At 35.5% G+C, this 19,620-nt stretch overlaps 1 protein-coding gene across 2 annotated transcripts in view; it reads right to left on the reverse strand.

Moving 5' to 3' along the window:
- The window catches only part of Rad17 (Rad17 checkpoint clamp loader component), a 99,500-nt gene that overhangs the window by 76,495 nt on the left and 3,385 nt on the right, over nucleotides 1-19,620 (reverse strand). For both annotated transcript variants that reach the window (XM_081762900.1, XM_081762901.1), the window contains exons 2-3: nucleotides 9,888-9,975; nucleotides 8,339-8,560 (exon numbers count right to left, since the gene is read on the reverse strand). In XM_081762900.1, the coding sequence (XP_081619026.1) occupies nucleotides 8,339-8,560; nucleotides 9,888-9,890 (225 nt within the window). In that variant the 5' untranslated portion in view covers nucleotides 9,891-9,975. The remainder of the gene's footprint in view (nucleotides 1-8,338; nucleotides 8,561-9,887; nucleotides 9,976-19,620) is intronic.

Below are 19,620 nucleotides of genomic sequence, written 5' to 3' on the forward strand. Positions count from 1 at the left end.
GGGGTGGACGCGAACTATCAATATTACGATTACTAGGCACGTGTTCTTCTGACTTCCCCACGGAAACGATCATAAAAAGCTTGGTTGTTGAAGGATAAATCATTGACGTCTTAATTTAGCCAATCAGACAAACCCCTACATCTCGAGTTCTAGGAGGTCATACCGTGAACCGTTTCAGATTTATTGCTTTCTGGTGGAGTACTATCCATGCGCAAAATTTGAGCATAATAGCCGACATGCATCTTCGGTGCCTCTTATCTTTAGTACAATTTTAACCAGAGATGGTGTGGGTCAATGAAAATTTGATCCACGACCCACCATGACCCACTATGACCCACCACCCAAATGACCCATTGGCCCACTCTGACCCATCAACCATCGTGATCCACTCTGACCCATCACCAACTATGAACCACTCTGAACCATTGCGACCAACTCCGACCCACCAAAACCCATCGACATCAACTCTGACCGATGACCCACGTCCTCCTCTCCATTGACTAAAGAGATTACACTTGTAATAAAACAAGACTGTGAAATTATCACTTATCGGAGTTTGAATTTCTACCGTCATTGGCTCAAGCACCTCTTTGTTACAATACTGGTGGGTCTGACCTTTACGATATATAATGGCAAAGTGTTTCTCATCTTCCGAATTAAAATGAATTTAAATTTATCATATGTAATTATTTCTTTGTTGCCTTACAGACACATTTCAGTAGAAAATAGGGTGAAATTTAAAAGTTTCGAATCAAGGAAAAGTAGACCAACGTAAAAAAAAAAAAAAAAAAAAAAAAAAAAAAAAAAAAAAGAGAGAGAGAGAGAGAAACTAATTTTCTATATAATTAAGCATGCCGTACTAATTGGAAATGCCCATGTAATTAAGTTTAGAATACAAATTTTATGGCCATTTTTCTCTAACTTTATGGCTTGATTGCCTTATGCTCGGAACGCTCCATATATTAAACACCAGCTTCAGCAATTATAAATAGAAAGCAGTGGGTATAAAATTCAAAAAGAACTTTAGTTTGCATTACTCAATTTTTTTCTCAACTAATATCAATCGTTTTCGATTATTTTTACAAATCAACCCACTACCAATTTCCAATATATAGAAAATGCACCCCCGTCCCCCCGCTCATAAAAGACAATTTTAAAAAATGCCAGGGCATATTCTCTTTATTTTTAATAAAGAGTTATATGCTGAATTTCAGCTCTCAGTTGAACGGCTTGTGAGATACTAAATTTTTCGCAAAAATTCGGACTTCTACTCCCCCTAAGGATATGTATTATAATGAAAGTGACACGCGTATGATAACTTCCCAGTTGGGATTGGAGCCTGATTATATACCAAACGTCAATTCATTTAACTTTGCAATTTGACCGTGATGATTACGCAGACATAATTACTTTCAATTTTTTATGATACATATCCTTATTTCATATGTTACAGATGATTCAAAAATATTTTTTCAAGCAGTTAGCTCCTCTAGAATCTCACAGGCTGCATCCCAAAATCCAACTCCTACTATCCTATGACAATCCAAAAGTGACTGAACTTTTTTTATTAGGAACAAATGACAAAAGAAAAATGGAGATCTTGAAAGTAAAATGTAGAAAAGCTCGGTGCCCCCAATAACTCCATATTTCTCCGCCCCTTCATTCCGAAATTAAAAATAAAACTTAATTCGAATATGGTTAATTAGTGAATTTATTACAGTTAAATTCCACTCACTACATGCTACAGCTACAACTATGTAAGAAAAAATAACAACTGTGAAACATGTTCTGAATTACTATTACATTTCTTACGCTATTATTAAACATATTAGAATAGTAAAAGAGGATTGTTCGTGAAATAGTATATTTGCTCATGATTTTTAACTTTTTCATACGGAAAAAATTAAAATATTATTGAAGTTTTAAAATTTGCACTCTGCAAATATGTTGTCCTCTAGGCAATGGGACTAATGTGGACTAATGGGAAATGCTGCACTGTTAGCGGCGCTGAAAACTTATGATTCGATTCTAATATCGGTTGATTTCGATATATTTATGTCGCTACGTAACCACCCTGGGTGCTAATGGGAGCTTAATTGGACTTGAATTGAAAGTCGAGCTATTCACCTAAGCGACCACGAAACTATGGATTCAATAATAATATCGACCCGTTTCTAGCATTTTTGATATGTATCCCGACAGTACTCTTTTTCCAGACTGTAAGAAATATAGTTAAAATTGCTCTAGATATATCAGAATTATGTTGAAACACACACATAAATCCACTTTTATATTCTGTATAAATAGAGAGAGAGTGAGCGAGCGAGCGAGCGAGAGAGGGCGACTCAAGGCATCACCACTTCCACATTGCAAAAGCATATATCAGGAATTGAATTGAAAATCTATGTAAAGACTTTCTGCTGTGGCATGCTTCATAAGGACAATTCCAGTCTGCTCACGTGACCTTTGGGGTTCATGAATTTTTTTGCGAGCGTTCCGACTTTGGATTATCTGTTTATACCCTCTGTTTATGCATCGAATAACTTTTCAAGAACATAAATGACATTCTATATTATGAATGTTGAGAATTACTCTCTACATGACAAATAGCTGCAAATAAATACACTACATGATTTATTTATTGCTATTGAAAGAGTTTCTTAACTTGTATTTACATCCTCATATATAATACCGACCTACTGTGAAAATTATCTCAGATGTTATATTTTAAACATAATAATTACTATGTTCTGCAATTATTATGTTATATATAAACAACTTATGTATTTTAATGTAATTATTTTATATAATTTTTCATGCATTGCGGAAAATATAATTTTAAAAAAAGTATTGACCCAGATGGGATTCGAACCCACAACCTTATGATTTGAAATCCGACAGCTTACCAATGAGCTAACACAAGGACTTCTAGAACTAAGCTTCTAGCGATGTATAACGGATCTCAAGATAATTATGACATTCATATCCATGACAAACGCTGTTTCTGTTCTACTTTGACTTTTATTTTAGTACTCAGGCGATAATTATGTTCTATTTCTTAACTTTGAGCATTCTTTTACATATGGAAAGATTCTTTAACGTATTTAAATGCTCCATTACGTACAGAGAGCTAAATGACAAACAAGCATGTGCAAGGTTTCGAAATATTGTATCATTAAGTATTTCAATCAATGTTGCTTTTTTAAACACTTGGTAACAAGTCTTATTATATTTAAAAGAAGAAAAACACATCTGCAAACTTTTTCCCGATTGCAAAGGCTGGCTTGGAGGTTCGAACCTGGCTTACTTTTTCCCGAAGATACCCGAAGCTGGACTTAGAAAATTTTTGCCTCAAAACACCAATAAAGAATGCGCTCAACCTTTTTGAGACAAGGTGTACCTCATAATGACTTGAGTATGGAAAAAGTCCGAAATCTGAGGAGTGTACTATGGGAATTTTTTATGGGCAAAAAAACTGTCCTCAGCCAGGGAAAAAAAAAAAAGTTTCACTCACTCATCACATTCATTAGGTACTTCCCGATGAAACAGAGACGTGAAACTCTGCACAAAGGTATCCTATAATGACTTGAGTATGGAAAAAGTCTGAAATGTGAGGAATATGTTATGGGAAAATTTTATAGGCAAAAACTGTCCTTAGCCAAGCAAGAAATCGTTTCACTCACTCACTCATCAAATTGAATAGGTATTTTCCAATGGAATAGAGACATGAAACTTTACATAAAGGAACCCTATAATGACTTGATTACGGAAAAAGTCCGAAATGTGAGGAATGTGCTATGGGATCTTTTTTTCTAGGCGAAAAAATTTCCTTAGCCAAGCAAGAAATCGTTTCACTCACTCACTCATCAAATTGATTAGGTACTTCCCTGCGCACAATTTCTGTTGAAACATATGAATGAATCATTTAACGTGAAAAAAAGAGAGACTATTTAGTGATTTGAGACGGCTTTTCATTGCAATTTCTGGCAAGTACCAACAGGTTTGGAAGTCCGGCTACTTTAATAAATAGTTCGTAAACAGTGGCGTCGGCAGGGGTGTGCGCAAGAACTCTGAAAGTAGACTTTCGCACTATCTTTCTGTATATGTGTCCATTGAAATTAGTGTTTGAGATAAACGTTCCAAAAAGAAGATACAATCTATTGAAATATGTTTTACTGATGTTGTTATCCTGCAAAAAAATCCAGTTGCGGGTTTTCCGCCTATTTGAATAAATAGCCCTAATCCAGTGCAATTACGACAAAAATAGATTAAAAAAAAAAAAAAAAAAAAAAAAGATTAAACCTGTTAGAATATGTTATATGTATTGATATTATACTGAAAAAGTCCCAAAACTCTAGTTGTTGGTTTTACATATTTTTTGTGGCCAATTATATGAGCAATATGTGAGGTTTATCACAAAACACTATGGCAAATAAATTATTGTATTTGATGGTTATGATGGTCGACCTAGAGTAAAGGATATAACACAGTGGACACGAACAAAGAAATCATGAATACGCGTAATCGTTGAGGATAACATCCAAATTGTTCGTTTATCTCAACAGGAATTTTTTTTATCTCAACACAGAGAACAAATCCGAATTGATATCACTTCTGACGAAATATCTCGAGTTGTACCGTACATCAATCACCTGGAGATGCACACACACATTAGTTGTGTTAATCACAACAAATTTTGCAAAATCTGGCTCGTCAGTAATAGTGGGAGAAGATTCAGATAGCTTGGTTCTGATGGTAGCATTCGCAACAGCTGAGACTTACATGTTTATTCCTGACTCGAACCCACCACGTAAGATATACAGCAGTACCAATCTTAAGAGAGCACTGGGCGATATGGTGAACTGCATTTTATTTCTGCATGCCTTCATTGGTTGTGATAAAACTTCTGCTCCATACAGTAAAGGGAAGAAAGTTACGTACAAATTACTGGGAAAAAAATGAAGAACTGCGTCAAGAAATGGATGTTTTCAATAACCCATCATCATCTGCTGATGTAGCAGCTGTTGGGGAAAAAATGTTCTTAGCGTTATATAGATGTGCAGAGAAAGAAAATCTTGATTGTACAAGATTCAGCACGTACAGAAAACATTGTATCCAAACAACGCATTAGTGACACTTTCAACTTAGCAGAACTATCTCCAACAACAGCTGCTGCAAATCACCATAGTCCCATGTGTTCTATCAAGTTCAGCAGTGGAAAAATCAAGAAACTACTCCAATTGAATGCGGCTGGAGAATTTGTGGTGAGTACTTGGCTTCCGGTAAAACCGCACCCACACGGGCAAACTGCTGCGGTCATTGACGTGTCGACGACAGGGGTAGATGCAAGACAATGCCGTGTCAGCAGCCACACAATTAACAACCACCTGCTCGCCATGGGGTACAGAAGCCATCGACCCACGAAAGTATACCTTCTAACAGCACAACACAGGAAACAACGTTCAGCATGGGCAAAGGAACACTGCCTCTGGACCGTGGAAATGTGGGAAAAGGTTTCCTGGACAGTTTCACATTGGTACATGTTAGGGGACCGGTAAGGGTGCATCGCCAACCTCAAGAGGAAATGGATCCATCGTGACAGCAGGGAACTGTGCAGGCCGGCGGTGGTGGTATTCTCATCTGGGGCATGTTTACGTGGAGTGAAATGGGTCCCCTAACATGTGTAACACATTCTCTCACAGGTAAACGCTACCGCGATATTTTGGACGACCATGTCATGTCATTTGCTCGGGTGCTACATCCAGGTGGTGACCTCATCTTGCAGCAGGACAATGCAACGGCTCACCGCTCTAGGATTGCATCAAACTGGTTTAATGAGCACTCCTCTGATCCGGCAACACGGTCATTGGACCTCAATCCGATCTAACACATCTGGGACGCCATAGAAAGAGGACTTCGGCTGTAGACCCTCTTCCAACTAACGTGCAAGCTCTGTGGGAGATTTTGCAGCAGATATGGATTGAGATTCCACAACCACATTTCAGGCGCCTCGTGGAGTCCATGTCGCGGCGGGTAGCCTCCGCTATCAAAACGAAAGGTAGTGTTATACCCTATTAAGTAGGTGTCTATAATTCAACTGGTGATCAGTGTATATTGTCTTCCTATTTATAACTACAATACTTTTAAGTCCAGCAGGTTAATAGATGCGCAGAAGAATCTAAGCACAATTATAAAAGCTAGTACGTATAGTGAAATAGTGAAAATCATGAAACAGGATATGATGGTATTTGCTGTAAATAGGATACAAAACGCACATCAAATAATTCCCGTAAGTATATTTTCCTTCATTTTTAATAATTCATCCATTGTTTCAATCACCATTTTTTTTCCTAAATTTATATTTTCAAGCACTAACAGATAAAACTTCAAGGTACGCTGAACTTTTGGTAACGCCAACGCGGAGAAAGTGATCACGTATTATATAACCTATAATATTAGAAGTATAATAAAGAAAGAGTGATACATTTACGTTTATTGGCTTAGGAGCCATAGGGCAAAAATTTCAAGATGGCGTACTGCTTATTTAAAATAGCGGGAAACCAGCTACTGGATTTTTTTTTCAGGATAACAATATCAGCAAAACATATTTCAATAAATTGTATCTTCTTTTTGGAACGTTTATCTCAAACACTAATTTCAATGGATACATATACCGAAAGATAGTGTAAAAGTCTACTTTCAGAGTTCTTGCGCACCCCCTGCCGACGCCACTGTTTACGAACTATTTATTAAAGTAGCCGGACTTCCAAACCTGTTGATACTTACCGGAAATTGCAATGAAAAGCCGTCTCAAATCACTAAATAGTCTCTCTTTTTTTTCACGTTAAATGATTCATTCATATGTTTCAACAGAAATTGTGCGCAGTTCGATGACGTTTGAAGCTTCATTGAGCATCTCTGACATTATATATAGTGACAATATATACATCGTTTTAAAGCTTATGAAATTTCCAACAACTTTTATTCGAGCACATTTTTTTTCATATTTCTACTCTGTTAAGTTGTATGAGGCAATGAAATAAATATGTTCCCTAATGCAGATCCCAATTTTTCACTTTATCCTGAAGTTATGCAAAAATGGTTACTCGGAGAAAAGTGATAATAACTTGTTACATTGCTTATAATATTAGAAGTATAATAAAGAAAGAATGATCCTTCTACGTTAATTAGTTTAAAAGTTACGTTGCATAAACTAAGTGCATGTGAGAAATCCAAAATGGCAGACTATTTATTCAAAATGGCGGAAAACCCGCAACTGGATTTTTTTTTTTTTTTTTATTTTCTGGAGGCTAATGAGGAAGAGATCACGAACAAATTCCAGAAGGTCCCACCTTTTTATTCTAAATGTCTACCTCAAACCTTATTTTGACTGCACTAATAACGGATTTTCCTTTCAACTACAGTAAGCGCCCGATACCAAGCAATTAGCTCGGCAGTTTTCGGAAGTTGACTACACTTCACGTATTATTTAAGTCATGTCTGACTATGCAGAGTAAACGTCAAAATTTCTGGACAGTGTGCGTGAAAGCAGTATATGTAACTTTGTATTTACATATTCTGGAAGTTATGCGTACATTTTAGCTAACTTCTAACACTACTATTGCTTCATATATAAAAGTATCGATAGACTATATCTACTTATCAGCTATCATACTGCATTTTTCTTCTTAAAAAAATCTAACAAAATCACATTACTGATTGTCATCAGTTGACCATTATGGCAGAATAAAATTAACAGAAATTTCTATAGAAATACTATTGTTCGCCTTTACTATTTTCTCCACATCATATTCTGCAAATAAGATGAGAATGGTACCAGTTTAGTGAGGACTCCTAACCTCTCCGTTCGATGCACTCCAACCGGGAATTAAACATGGGGCTATGCATGTATCATATATATATCCTCCTTGGAACTACTTGTCCAGTCAACCCTTTTTCCCAACCAATGCATATATTTTTGTTAATATCCTACAAACGAATGGATCAATTTTAGTTAATTATTTGACAAAGTAGTTACCGGAAACACTACACAAATTCATGTTACCTGCGAAAGAATAAATATGCATTTTTTTCTAGCAATTATATTTGAAAATGGAAGCACTATAAACTGCAAGTCTCCCTAATGTATACTTCCGCAAAGATTTACAACGCGACTATATAAGAGGATAAGTTAATATACTCCACTACACAAACACTTTTCTAACATTACACTCTCCACCTATTCCCAACAACCTATCGTACTGCCGATAGCTTCAAGAACCCAAGTAAGTACATTTGAGAAATGGGTAACTTAGCTATGACTATGTAAATTACTAACCTTTTTCTCTACGGATTTTAACAACCATTGCTCAATCTGATCAACTTTAGCAAAATGCACAGCCAAATCAAGTTTCTTTTTCGGTGCATATTTCTGAGGCCAAGAGCAGGACATCTCTGTTACACGAGACTCTTCTAATCCGGGTTCAGAAGACCTTGTAGCTGTCTCATTAGAAGATGACGTAGACTGAGCTACGCCAAACGACGACACTATCCACTTAGACTGCGAAAATAATTAGTAATTTAGTTTATATTTCATCATATTTAAAAGTAGATCCAAACTAGCAATCATAAAAAAAAGAAAAGGAAAAAAAAAAAAAAAACTCCCAAAGAACATAGTATCCTAATCTGAAAGTTTTAATAGTAAATAAAAGCGTTTCTGTAATCCATTAGAAGAGTGCATATTGAAATACGGCTATTACCTATGGCTCTAAGGTTATCAAAGAAAACTGGTAACAACATCACTTGCACATGACTGTATTCGATCAGTCTCATGAATTCAATTTCCTGGGTAATCTATCATAAAGTTCTGGTCTAGGAATAAAAACACTAAGAAGAGAATTTTATTTAGTTACTGAAACATAAAACTAACTAGCTAAAAAGACAAGTGAAACATTCCTGGTCGAAACTTTAGCATTACAAAATTAACTGACTACCTACTTAACTAACTGGTTACCTGAAACGTGGACCTACGTCTAAATAAGTACATAAAAATGTACTTTAAGGCTGGTCAGGTGATTCTTACTTATTTTTTTAATCAATTTATTTCCTGTTTCTATTTATAGACATGTCTGGACCTTTCATATCAGTAGCTTTCTAGTTGAAAGAAGTTTCCTTATAAACAGCCTATACTGAAGGATATTTTCACATGAGTAACAAAATGGCGGTACCTTGATGCAATTCAGTAAACTAGTAAAACATGTTGAGCATAATACGGTTCGAGAATTGAAGTCGAATTATTGCAAAATTTCGAAGAAAAATATAATTGAACAGGTGAGGGAAAATCAGTAACATTGCTTTAAATTTGTTTTGCAGATGATGAAAACTTTGTTCTCCTATGCATTACATACCCACATACACAAAAAGTCTTTCTTTAAAAATTGCAGGAATACTCAAGCATTATAAGGTGTGGGGTTAGTACAAAATAGCTTCTTTATTTATTTTCATTCTTTTTGGAATGGTACTGGTTTTCCACTCAGCGTTTAATTATTCGATTCACTTTTAACATCTACTAAAAGTCGAATGAAATCATTACCAAAGTTCTTCGTTAACTTACTGCGCTTAGCGGATGGATAAGCCTTCTACCATTAATCTATCTCTTATAAAACACAATAGTACAGTCACATTCAACAGGCTGTATTATTATTATTATTGCAAATGTTTATATAAAATCCCTATGTCATTAGATTATGGCTACTAATTCGCCAGGCATTAATTTAAAAAAAAAAAAAAAATCTAAATCTAGGTTTAATACCACGCAGTACCTTGAAACACTTCAAATAACCTTAAATGACATGACTTTTCACTTAGATCACCACTTAAATACGTACCATTTTTTTTTTCTTTTTGGTTATCTGGTTAACATACAAAGTTTTTTTTTTTTTTAAACAGGCACAGAAATTTTAGCACCAATAAAATCTGAAATGAAAAATAATTTGATAATTAAGTGAACAAATTCATAGTAAGTATCTAAAATTGAAAGGTAGCTTTAACATGCAGCTTATTCTTAATACATTCATTTGAGAAGAATGGCTCGTTACCACAAAATAGGATTAATATATATATATATGTTTATACATTGTTAGTTTAATCACTTCTTATTAACACAACAAAATGAATTGGCATTGCCTCACTGTTCTCGTTTTACGGACTACAATCGTACGTGTTAACGTATAGCAAGTAGTGTCACCTTCAAAAGACATTTATCTACCTTCTCAAAATCTCTGTGCACCTACTAAATCACTGCTTAAAGATTTCATCCCTGAAAAGAATTAAATGTAGTACTTCACGTTTTCAACAATTATTCGAATGTGAACACAAACATGAAATAAACTTTCCGAATTATCTGAATTGTCTGATTTGTCGAATTTCAGTTGCAAGTATATATATATATATATATAAAAGTCGGAACACACCGGGGGCATCTTTTATCAAGAATGGTGTTTTTTTTTTTTTTTCTTCAAAACATGTACATTCTTCACAAAAAGGTTTTTTGTAATATGATTTTCCAACTGTTTGTCTGAATTTCCTGGTAATGGTTTTAGCGCATTAAAAGTAATTTCGAAAACTAAAATAGTAAATTTCAATCTGATTAACTTAGCAGCCATTTGAAACCTAAATATCTATACAGTCACTGCCTGCTACAGGCCTATCAATGATTACTAGCAGTATATTTCACAAACCGTGTATACACATAGTTGGAGGTTTCGGCGATAACAGAACTATGGGGATGAAGATTTCAAAGGAATGGGTGAATGGAGAAGTTTCACATAATGGAGAGAACAGGAAACAGAAACTATCATCTTCGAGAAATGGTTTACAAGCATAAAGAAAGCTGGGTCAAAAATGGTCAGCAAGAACAAGCAAAGAAATGCTAGGAACTGTATGTTTAAAGGCTTTGGATCGTGAAACTGAAATCACAAGTAAAAATTCTCGGACATTGTACAAAGTACCTAAGAAAAACCAACCATTTTATAGTTTTCAAGACGAAACCAGTCTTTAAGAACTTAATGCGAACGACAAGGATTAGGTTTCATACTCAGAAGTTAATAAAAGATAAATAAATAACCGATTTTATATTAACAAAATTGGCGTACCTATGTCAAAGTTGTGCAGGATTCTACACAAAATTATGGTAATTTATGCTGCACCCGATGAGGTGTTGTATGGTCTAGCACCGAAGATTATAATTGAATTTCGATTAAATTTATATGTGACCACTGGGAAAGTATCTTCTTTCAAAACAAAAACATCAAACATCAAAACCGGTGCACTTATCTTGAAGCTGTGAGTGACATGTCCAGCACGCATATATATATATATATATATACAGCATAGGTAGATATAGGGTTGAATTAAGAACTTCCTTCTCGTTTTGATGCCGGTCAAAATGCAAAATATTGTTAATTATTGACGAGGCAACAAGTTAGAAGTCAGTATTAACTGTGCATGTCTGTGCTCCTTTTCAAGATGGTGATATAACTGAACTTGTTAACGTTTTCATTGATCTAATATGGCATTAAAAACTGTAACAACGAATGGAATATTTTAAAGTTTATTGGCAAACTTGGAGGTACTAGGTTTCTGTGAAGGTTATTTAAGGCATAACTTAGTCTCAGTGACTTGTAGTGTTTGCAATAGTCATGCATGGATCAAGAGATGGGATCTCCAAACTTTTGAATGACAAGTTTCCATTTATTGTTGTTTGGCACTGTGCCATAGATTAGAATTATCAGTTAATCATGATATAAAAGAAGTAGGTGTGAATAGATTCAAGAGCTTCACGGATAAATTATATGTGGTCTATCATCCATCATCCATGAAAGCCCGGGATCTACAGGTATGCGCAACATTGTTGGAATAAAAATAAAAATATCAAGGATTCTATCAATAACATGGACTACAGCTACAATACTGTTATAACATTGTGACTAACCTATTTATCACACTAGCATTTCATCTCCAGCAAATGAAAGTAGACACTACCGGTGGGAAGAAAGATCAATCAATGTAGGAAGATCTACTTAATAAAATAGCTTCAATCAAATACTTCCTAGACTTAGCATTAATGGTTAATGCACTTCAGGAGTTACGTGAGTTCAGTTTGAAGTTGCAAGGTAGGAATATTGATCTGTACATAGTTCACAATAAAATTCAAAGCATTAGTCAAGGTATTAAACATAAGAAAATCACCCCAACCCAAGCCATACGCCCCAAAATCACCCATACAAATATGCTCTCCAAACTGCTCAGAAACTGAAGTTCTGTGGTCTAGTCTAACAATACAGAAAAAAAGATAATGATCCAAAAATTTATCCAAGCATCTTTTATGGAAGCTTGATGAATCCCTTTTCAAAAAGACTTCTTTCTGATGGTAATTTGTAGTAGTCAAGATCTATATTGTATCAAAATAAACGGCCATCAGACAAATATAGTTTCTGGGGAAGAAGAGTTTTCATCTTTCAAGACTGTTTCAGTTTTGAGAGAAATGGTTCTAACATTTATGGAGTATCTTCGACCAACAAGAGAAGATGTTCTTAAAAAGCTTCTTAAACTGAAGTATACCATCAATACTATACTCATATCTTCCAGTGAATGTGAGCAAGGCTTCTTACAGTTGAACTTAATTTCAACACCAGAGAGAACATAGACCATCATTGAAAATCAACGCTATTACAAGTGTACTTTTAATCAGGAATGTAGAGCCACCTCTAACTCTGTATCGAGACTATTCTACACAAGGCTAGGGTCAGACACATCTCTTTTTTCTTCTCGGAAGCAATGGTCAAACTATTCCACATACGGCAACAAGTAAAAGAACTCACACGCACATAATAATAATAATAATAATAATAATAATAATAATAATAATAATAAATTAATACTATCAAGCTGCAAAATTAAAAATAACAGATAATCTACATGTCTTTTTCCTACTACATTTCTCTCTTTCGGAATCTTTGTACTATCGTCTTTCTTTTCGTAGGAATGTACAGGGTTAGAAAATAAAATCTATGCACTCCTGTAGGAGCGGGAAAATTCTTCCGCAAACTGTTTATCAGAGACTGCGGTGCGGACCTCCCGCCCGGCTTTCATGTCACTATTCAACGTCACAAATACGTCGCAGGTCACGAGACAGAGTATGACCCCAACCTCTTGTAGAATGATCTTGACTGGCTGATCCTTCTAAAGATATTAAATTCATCCTTGCTGCAAGGTCGCTTCTCAGCTGTTGACAACTTCAGCAAAGTTTGTTACAGAAATGAAGTGGGACTGAAAATTTGATTAAGATCGTTCCTGTGGTTAAAGCGTGGTGAAGTCACAAAGACGGTCACTTTTATTTTTATTCTTTTTACATATATCTCTCACTCCCCTATCTCCTACAGGAAGTGCTCAATAATTTATTTCAGCTCATGTAGTTTTATATATAATTAGGATTAGGATTACACAAAATTCAATAGCACTTACTATATTCTTATTATGTTATGCATGCACTTTTTGCTGCAATGCTTATAGGAACTTGTTCTATGTCTGTACCCACTGACTACACAACGGCAAATTTTCCTGAAACAACGATAAATTTAGGGCGAATACAGAGTTCCTGCACCTTTTTTTCTAGAAGAAAAGCCCCTTTATTTTAGTTTAACGTCCGACTGTATACCTTGTAGACCACCTGAGATGGGGGAATCGTTGCAAGTTAATGACGGAAGTAGTAGTAAAATGCAAAGTTAAAGAAAACGAAACCCCCCAAAGAGCCCAAGTTCCTCAACACAAATCCTATGGTTTCGATACAGCCAGCGATCATTCGCACTAGACGTGAGAGCTCTAACATTGAGTCACAGTGCCTTCTACAGTAAGTTCAAAATTATATTCAAGTATCATACTCCGGAATATTTCCGATTGTTTTAGATATAACTAGTAAGTGGCTATGAGATCGATAGTTCATCTTATCCCTCGCTCATTTAGCCATAAACGTACTCTTTTTATGCATTTGAGAGTTATCATGTTCAAAGTACAATACAGGTACCATCATCTGCAATGGAATTTAATATTGGTGCGTAAATATTCCAATTCGTGTTGAACAGACTGGTACATAAGATTTCAATTTTCAAAAGCGTTACAGTTATTGGTTCCCCATGGTAGCGGTGCTATTCAGAAATGCAGTATTAATGATATCAATGTACTCTTCAGAATCATTAAAATATTAATTAATCTCACTATTAGACAATGATTTTAAGAAGAGTTCCAAATTCATCTATGTTATGTGCATAACAAATAAATAAATAAATAAATAAAAATAAAATAAAATAAATCATGAAAACACTAGTAAATCTTAGCGATTCTCGAATATAGCCAAAAACAACGAGATAAGTCTTACCCACTTCCAGGCTCTTGGTACACCTGCCATACTAAAAGATGTATTTCTGTGTGGTTAAATATAAAAGAAACATACACAATCTCGTATTTTTACATGCAATCCAACAAACTTTACACTGAATATATGTATAATATCCACCCTTACGTATTAAAATGGGTCTTTTTATTTTAAAATCCCAATAACACTTTTCTGGTTTCAATACCAATACACCTTTCACACCAGAATTAAGTTGCGAAAGTACCATTTACTTCAAAAAAAGATAAGTATGGACCACAAGATTAAAATTCCATACATATAGTGTAATAGAAATTCAAGAAAGTCATCCTCGGGTTTAAAAAAAATGACCAACTATTGAGAAATTCCAGGAAAACTTTACTTCTTTCATGAATTGGTCTATATTCCAGTAGTCACTAAATGATGCCTACAATAACAAATAAACAGATGTTACTTGGACAGTACTAAGATACCTGATATTTTTAAAGTCCTCATACTTTACTGTTAAAAAGAATGTGGTGAGTTTACAGTGAAAGTAAAGTCTGAAAAATAATACACGCTTTCCTCATTATTCGTAGAATTTGAAATCATGAACTAGAATATATACGTTCGTCGTAAGAACTCTGTACATTGTTTTAGAAGTGCAATAATTGTGATATTCACTTGGTTTCCATTGCAAATACTTCTTTTTTCCTCCATAGAGTACAGAGGACACCAGTCCGAAATTGTTTCAGTGATGGTACAATATGCACTTTGCAAAATAACTAGATCGACTTAGATAAAAACTAAACACTAAACTGGAAACCACGAAGTCCCGAAGGGTTTACGCCGACTATTTTAAATTGGAGGATGTGTAGTCAGCATAAAGCTAGTTCCATCGAAATAAATCACTGCAGTTTCGAAAATGATAATTGCAGTTACATGCAACTTCTGAGATAGAAAATTCAGTGATCGCTTACTGAAAAAATAAATAAAATAAATAAATAAATAAAAATAAAAAAAAAAAATCCTTGCACTCAACAACCCATACTCGAATTATTTCTACAATATCATATTCAAACGAAGAATGTTAATGAGATAATGGAATTAAAGATGTAACTACTATAAAACAAGCCGAAGTTCATTGGACTAGATTCGTAATTTAAACGCTTTAATGCTCCTAAGCTAAACATGGAAATAATAATAATAATCTCATTCTAATAATTTTTACTTAGGTCATGATAAATTTAGCTACTTTTGTTTGTTAAATTATAATATCATCACCTATTACTACATATTGGACTGATTTACCAAAGAATTATGTGCAGAAAAAATACAGGAACGTTATACCTACAGACGTGTTCAAATTATTCGACTCACGCTCGAAAAATGCAAAATTGATGTTGTAATCCTAATTTCGCAGTTCTGGAACATGTAATTTAATGGTTAAACCACCAATAGAGGATCCTTCGTTTGTTTATTGTACAGTTGAAGTGGTGATATCACCGTTGAACAGCAGATGGCATTAGTGGGGAAAGGGAGTTCTGAAAGTGGAGTTTCAGTTGTATATAGCTATAGTGGTTTCCATCAACAAATTACAGTCTGAAGTGTTGTGGTTGCAGTAGTAAGCAGTTACGACATTCAAAGCGTTCGACAATTCAAATGGGCCAGTTTAAAGTGATCGTGACATGTTTATTTGTGTATTATCCTTTTATTCGGTGTAATCCTGTAGTCGCGGCATAATGGGAAAAGCCAGAGGCTTTCCTCCGCGTAAAGTGGAAGTTATAAAAACACTTCTGACGGAAGGAAGATGTACACAACGACAAATTGCTAGTACAGTTGGGGTAGCGCAAAAATCTGTGAGTAGAAACTCTGTTGCAATGAGCAAGAAGCAAATATATCAGCAAAATAGGGTTGGGAAGTGTGGGCGAAAACCAAAGCTATCGCTAAGAGGCAGTGGCGGCGATTAGGGAGGGGGGTCAAGAGGGGGCAGTTACCCCCGCACTTTTTTTGAAGTGACCCCTTAATGTATATAGTTTCATTTAGAAATGTGAAGTTTTTGTATGTATTACTGGTTCATAGAAAAAAAAATGGTGTCATATAATATTTGCAGTTGCGTGAGTACGTATTGATTATTTGTCTTCCCGTGGAGAAAGCTACATGAATTACGTTTTAATTGCAATTCAAAGCAATTAATATTGCAATTGCGTAATTCTTTTAATGTAATAGGATGTGCTAGTAGTATTTACTGTCTTTCATTTTCTAAGAATAATAACATACCTTTAATGGCATGTGTGGAATTTCATAGATATAAAAGTTGTTCATTAATCCCCTAGTTATAATATAACTTATACAAAACAAGCCTCATTACTCATTACTATGATTGATATTATTCTTTCTGTTTATTTGTTTGGCGAATTTGTTATTAAATAATCTGGTCACACAATTTTCCAGACAGAGTTTTAAGATGTTCATGAGCAAGGAATCAAGCCTCTTCTTACACTTTCGTCGTTTAAGAGAACAAAGGGCTACTACCTACTTGCGTTGCTCTTGTCAATTTACTTAATAAAATATGAAATGCAATATACGGTATTTTAATTGAAAAAGATAGTATTCTATTAATTATACAACTTTTCGTCAAACAGTATTAGAAACAACCAGGAAAACTAACATTGATATACAAATATTCAGATCATGTCTTTCCCCCTCCCTCTTTTAACGTCCAATCGCCGCCACTGCTAAGAGGTATCAGAAAACTAAAAAGATTGGCTGTGGGAAACAGAAACACAACTTCTAGACAGTTAAGCATTAAAATAGCTGAGTATGGTGCAGACATTTCGCCTGCAAGTGTTCGAAGGATTCTTTGTGCTGAGGGAATAAAAGCGGAATGAATTTGTAGTCGTACCCCTATTGTAAATACACTTACAGAGCGCGAGAGATAGCATGAGCTATGAGAAGCGGGAGGTAGGAAGAACGCTATCCGCTGCGAGGGTGACAGTGGAGAGCGAGGGAAGATTTTTTGGCAGTGTTTCTAACCCATGCTGATACTAACCTCCAACACAAGTGAAAACAACACAGAACTATACACAAAGAACCACACTTCACTGAACACTGTGTCCGGTTTGGCTTCTTCATGTGTCTCTGAAGACGCCCTCATCTGTGTCATAAATAACTACCCCGGGAGCAGTAGCGTACGCAGGAATTTATTGCGGGAGGAGTCCAAACTCAATATGAGGGTATTTTATATTAAAATTAGGCTAAATTTACACAAAAGTCGAAATTTCGGGGGGTCCGGACCCCCAGGATCCACCCCTTGCGTACGTCCCTGCCAGGGAGGGACGGTACTAATAGAACCACTTTGTTTTACCAGCAAAAATGACTAACTTCCTTGTATGGGGGGGGGGGGAGTAGTTGACAGGTCTGTAACCACGATTTTCCCTAAGGCAAGGACATGAGTCGTGGTCCTCAGAATGAATGAATTGCAAATATTGGTTGTGTTATGTGATGTAGGTTTTACTTACTTTAGCTTACTCATTTAAAAAATAAATAAAAGGAAACAATGAACGAGCAAGGAAACCTTTATTACACCGAGTGCACTTTTACATCTTAAAAAATAAATAGGCTAATTTATTGTTCAGATTTTTCTAAATGAAGATGAGAAAAGGAAGGCTGCAGATTGATTCAAAGTACCACTGTCATCCCTTCCCAGAAATGCTTCAAATCGGTAAAATCTAGTTCACTGTTGTGGCAGTTAGCAACACTATTAGGATTGCCCGTTCCTTTTAAGATTGCCCGTTCCTTTTAAGTGTGTTGGTTGTGGATTTCAAGGTCATAGCTCGTGCTATCCCTCGCGCCCTGTACCTAACCAGCACACAGTCAGGTAAGACTAAGGTCACTTATACCGTACAATAGGCTTTTAAAGACACTCGGAGTTACAAGACCGTAAATATGACTGCATTTGAGAGCATCTGTTTGCTTATGTTCTAACAGTGCTAGATTTAATGCTACATTTCTTTTAATTTTATATTTCATGGTCTTTTGGCCTAACGGCTTCAGTACGAATCACGCAAAAGACAACTATGGTTAACAAGCTATCAATTCCTCTTCGATACAATGATGATCACCATTTTTTTTTCCCCCATACAGATGCGCATAGCGAAAAATGCGATTTCTTAAGAATTATATTTCTGGCTTTCGACATCTATAGCCATTTTAGCCCGTCACGTATGAGGGATAACGTCCCTCGGCGATCACACTATTCGGGGAGTAGCGAAGGAAGGAACCGGCCTGGGTTCTTTTTCTCCTAGGTACCACCTCGGCATTTGTCTGGTGTGAATGAGGAAAAACCTCACTCAGGACGGCTCGTCTGAAAGGCTTTTACACATTTCCGACCAAGTGTTCCCACCGGGAATCTACTGTGAAATCTAGTATAAATAAGAACAATGTCTGTAAAATTAATCATTTATTAAATGTTTTAAAGACGTTAAAAAATGGTGGGAAAAGACACAGATTAAGAATATGGATTCATCTAAAGAACTAGTTTCTACAGGCGCCACACTCCTAAAGTCATAAGGTAGAAATACAAACGTCATTATCATGTATTAAATCCACCTTACGATTTGACTGACTTTTTTGCGTTTAGCGTCCCTTTTAGCAACAAAGTTATATGAAACGTGAACTGACAGCTTAACGTGGGACCCGAACCATGTAAGTTCCCACCGGAAACCGAATCTGGGTCTCTCACGAAAAAGGTGCGTATGCTAACCGTTTAGTCACGAGGGAGGTAAAAATGTCACCGTAAGAGAAAGCCATTATACACAATATAAGCGATCTAAGATACAAGCTGTCGCGCAAAGAAAATAGTTAAAATGTACGATTTTTAAAAAGAAACAATCATCATCACATTAATGCTAGTTCTATTGGGGTATTTACATTCCTTATTCTCACTTTTGCCTAAATCCATGCTCTACAGTATGTGTGCACAACTATAATAGCTTTAAAATTTGAAGAAACAGTAGGCTTGTAGTCATGTTCAGCATAGATTTTAAAGCAACAGTTAAACAGGAATTCTGTTCTCGTTTTTAATATTAATTGTCATGTCGATAATACTGAATATACTGAACCAGAAATTCCCAGTATTATTACGATTTAATATCCGACGATGAACGATCACAGACCACGTGAGCTCACTGATTTAAGTTAAAATGTGTGTC

Source organism: Thermobia domestica, chromosome 6 (assembly GCF_964235325.1).
Source record: "Thermobia domestica chromosome 6, izTheDome1.hap1.1, whole genome shotgun sequence".
NCBI lineage: Eukaryota > Metazoa > Arthropoda > Insecta > Zygentoma > Lepismatidae > Thermobia > Thermobia domestica.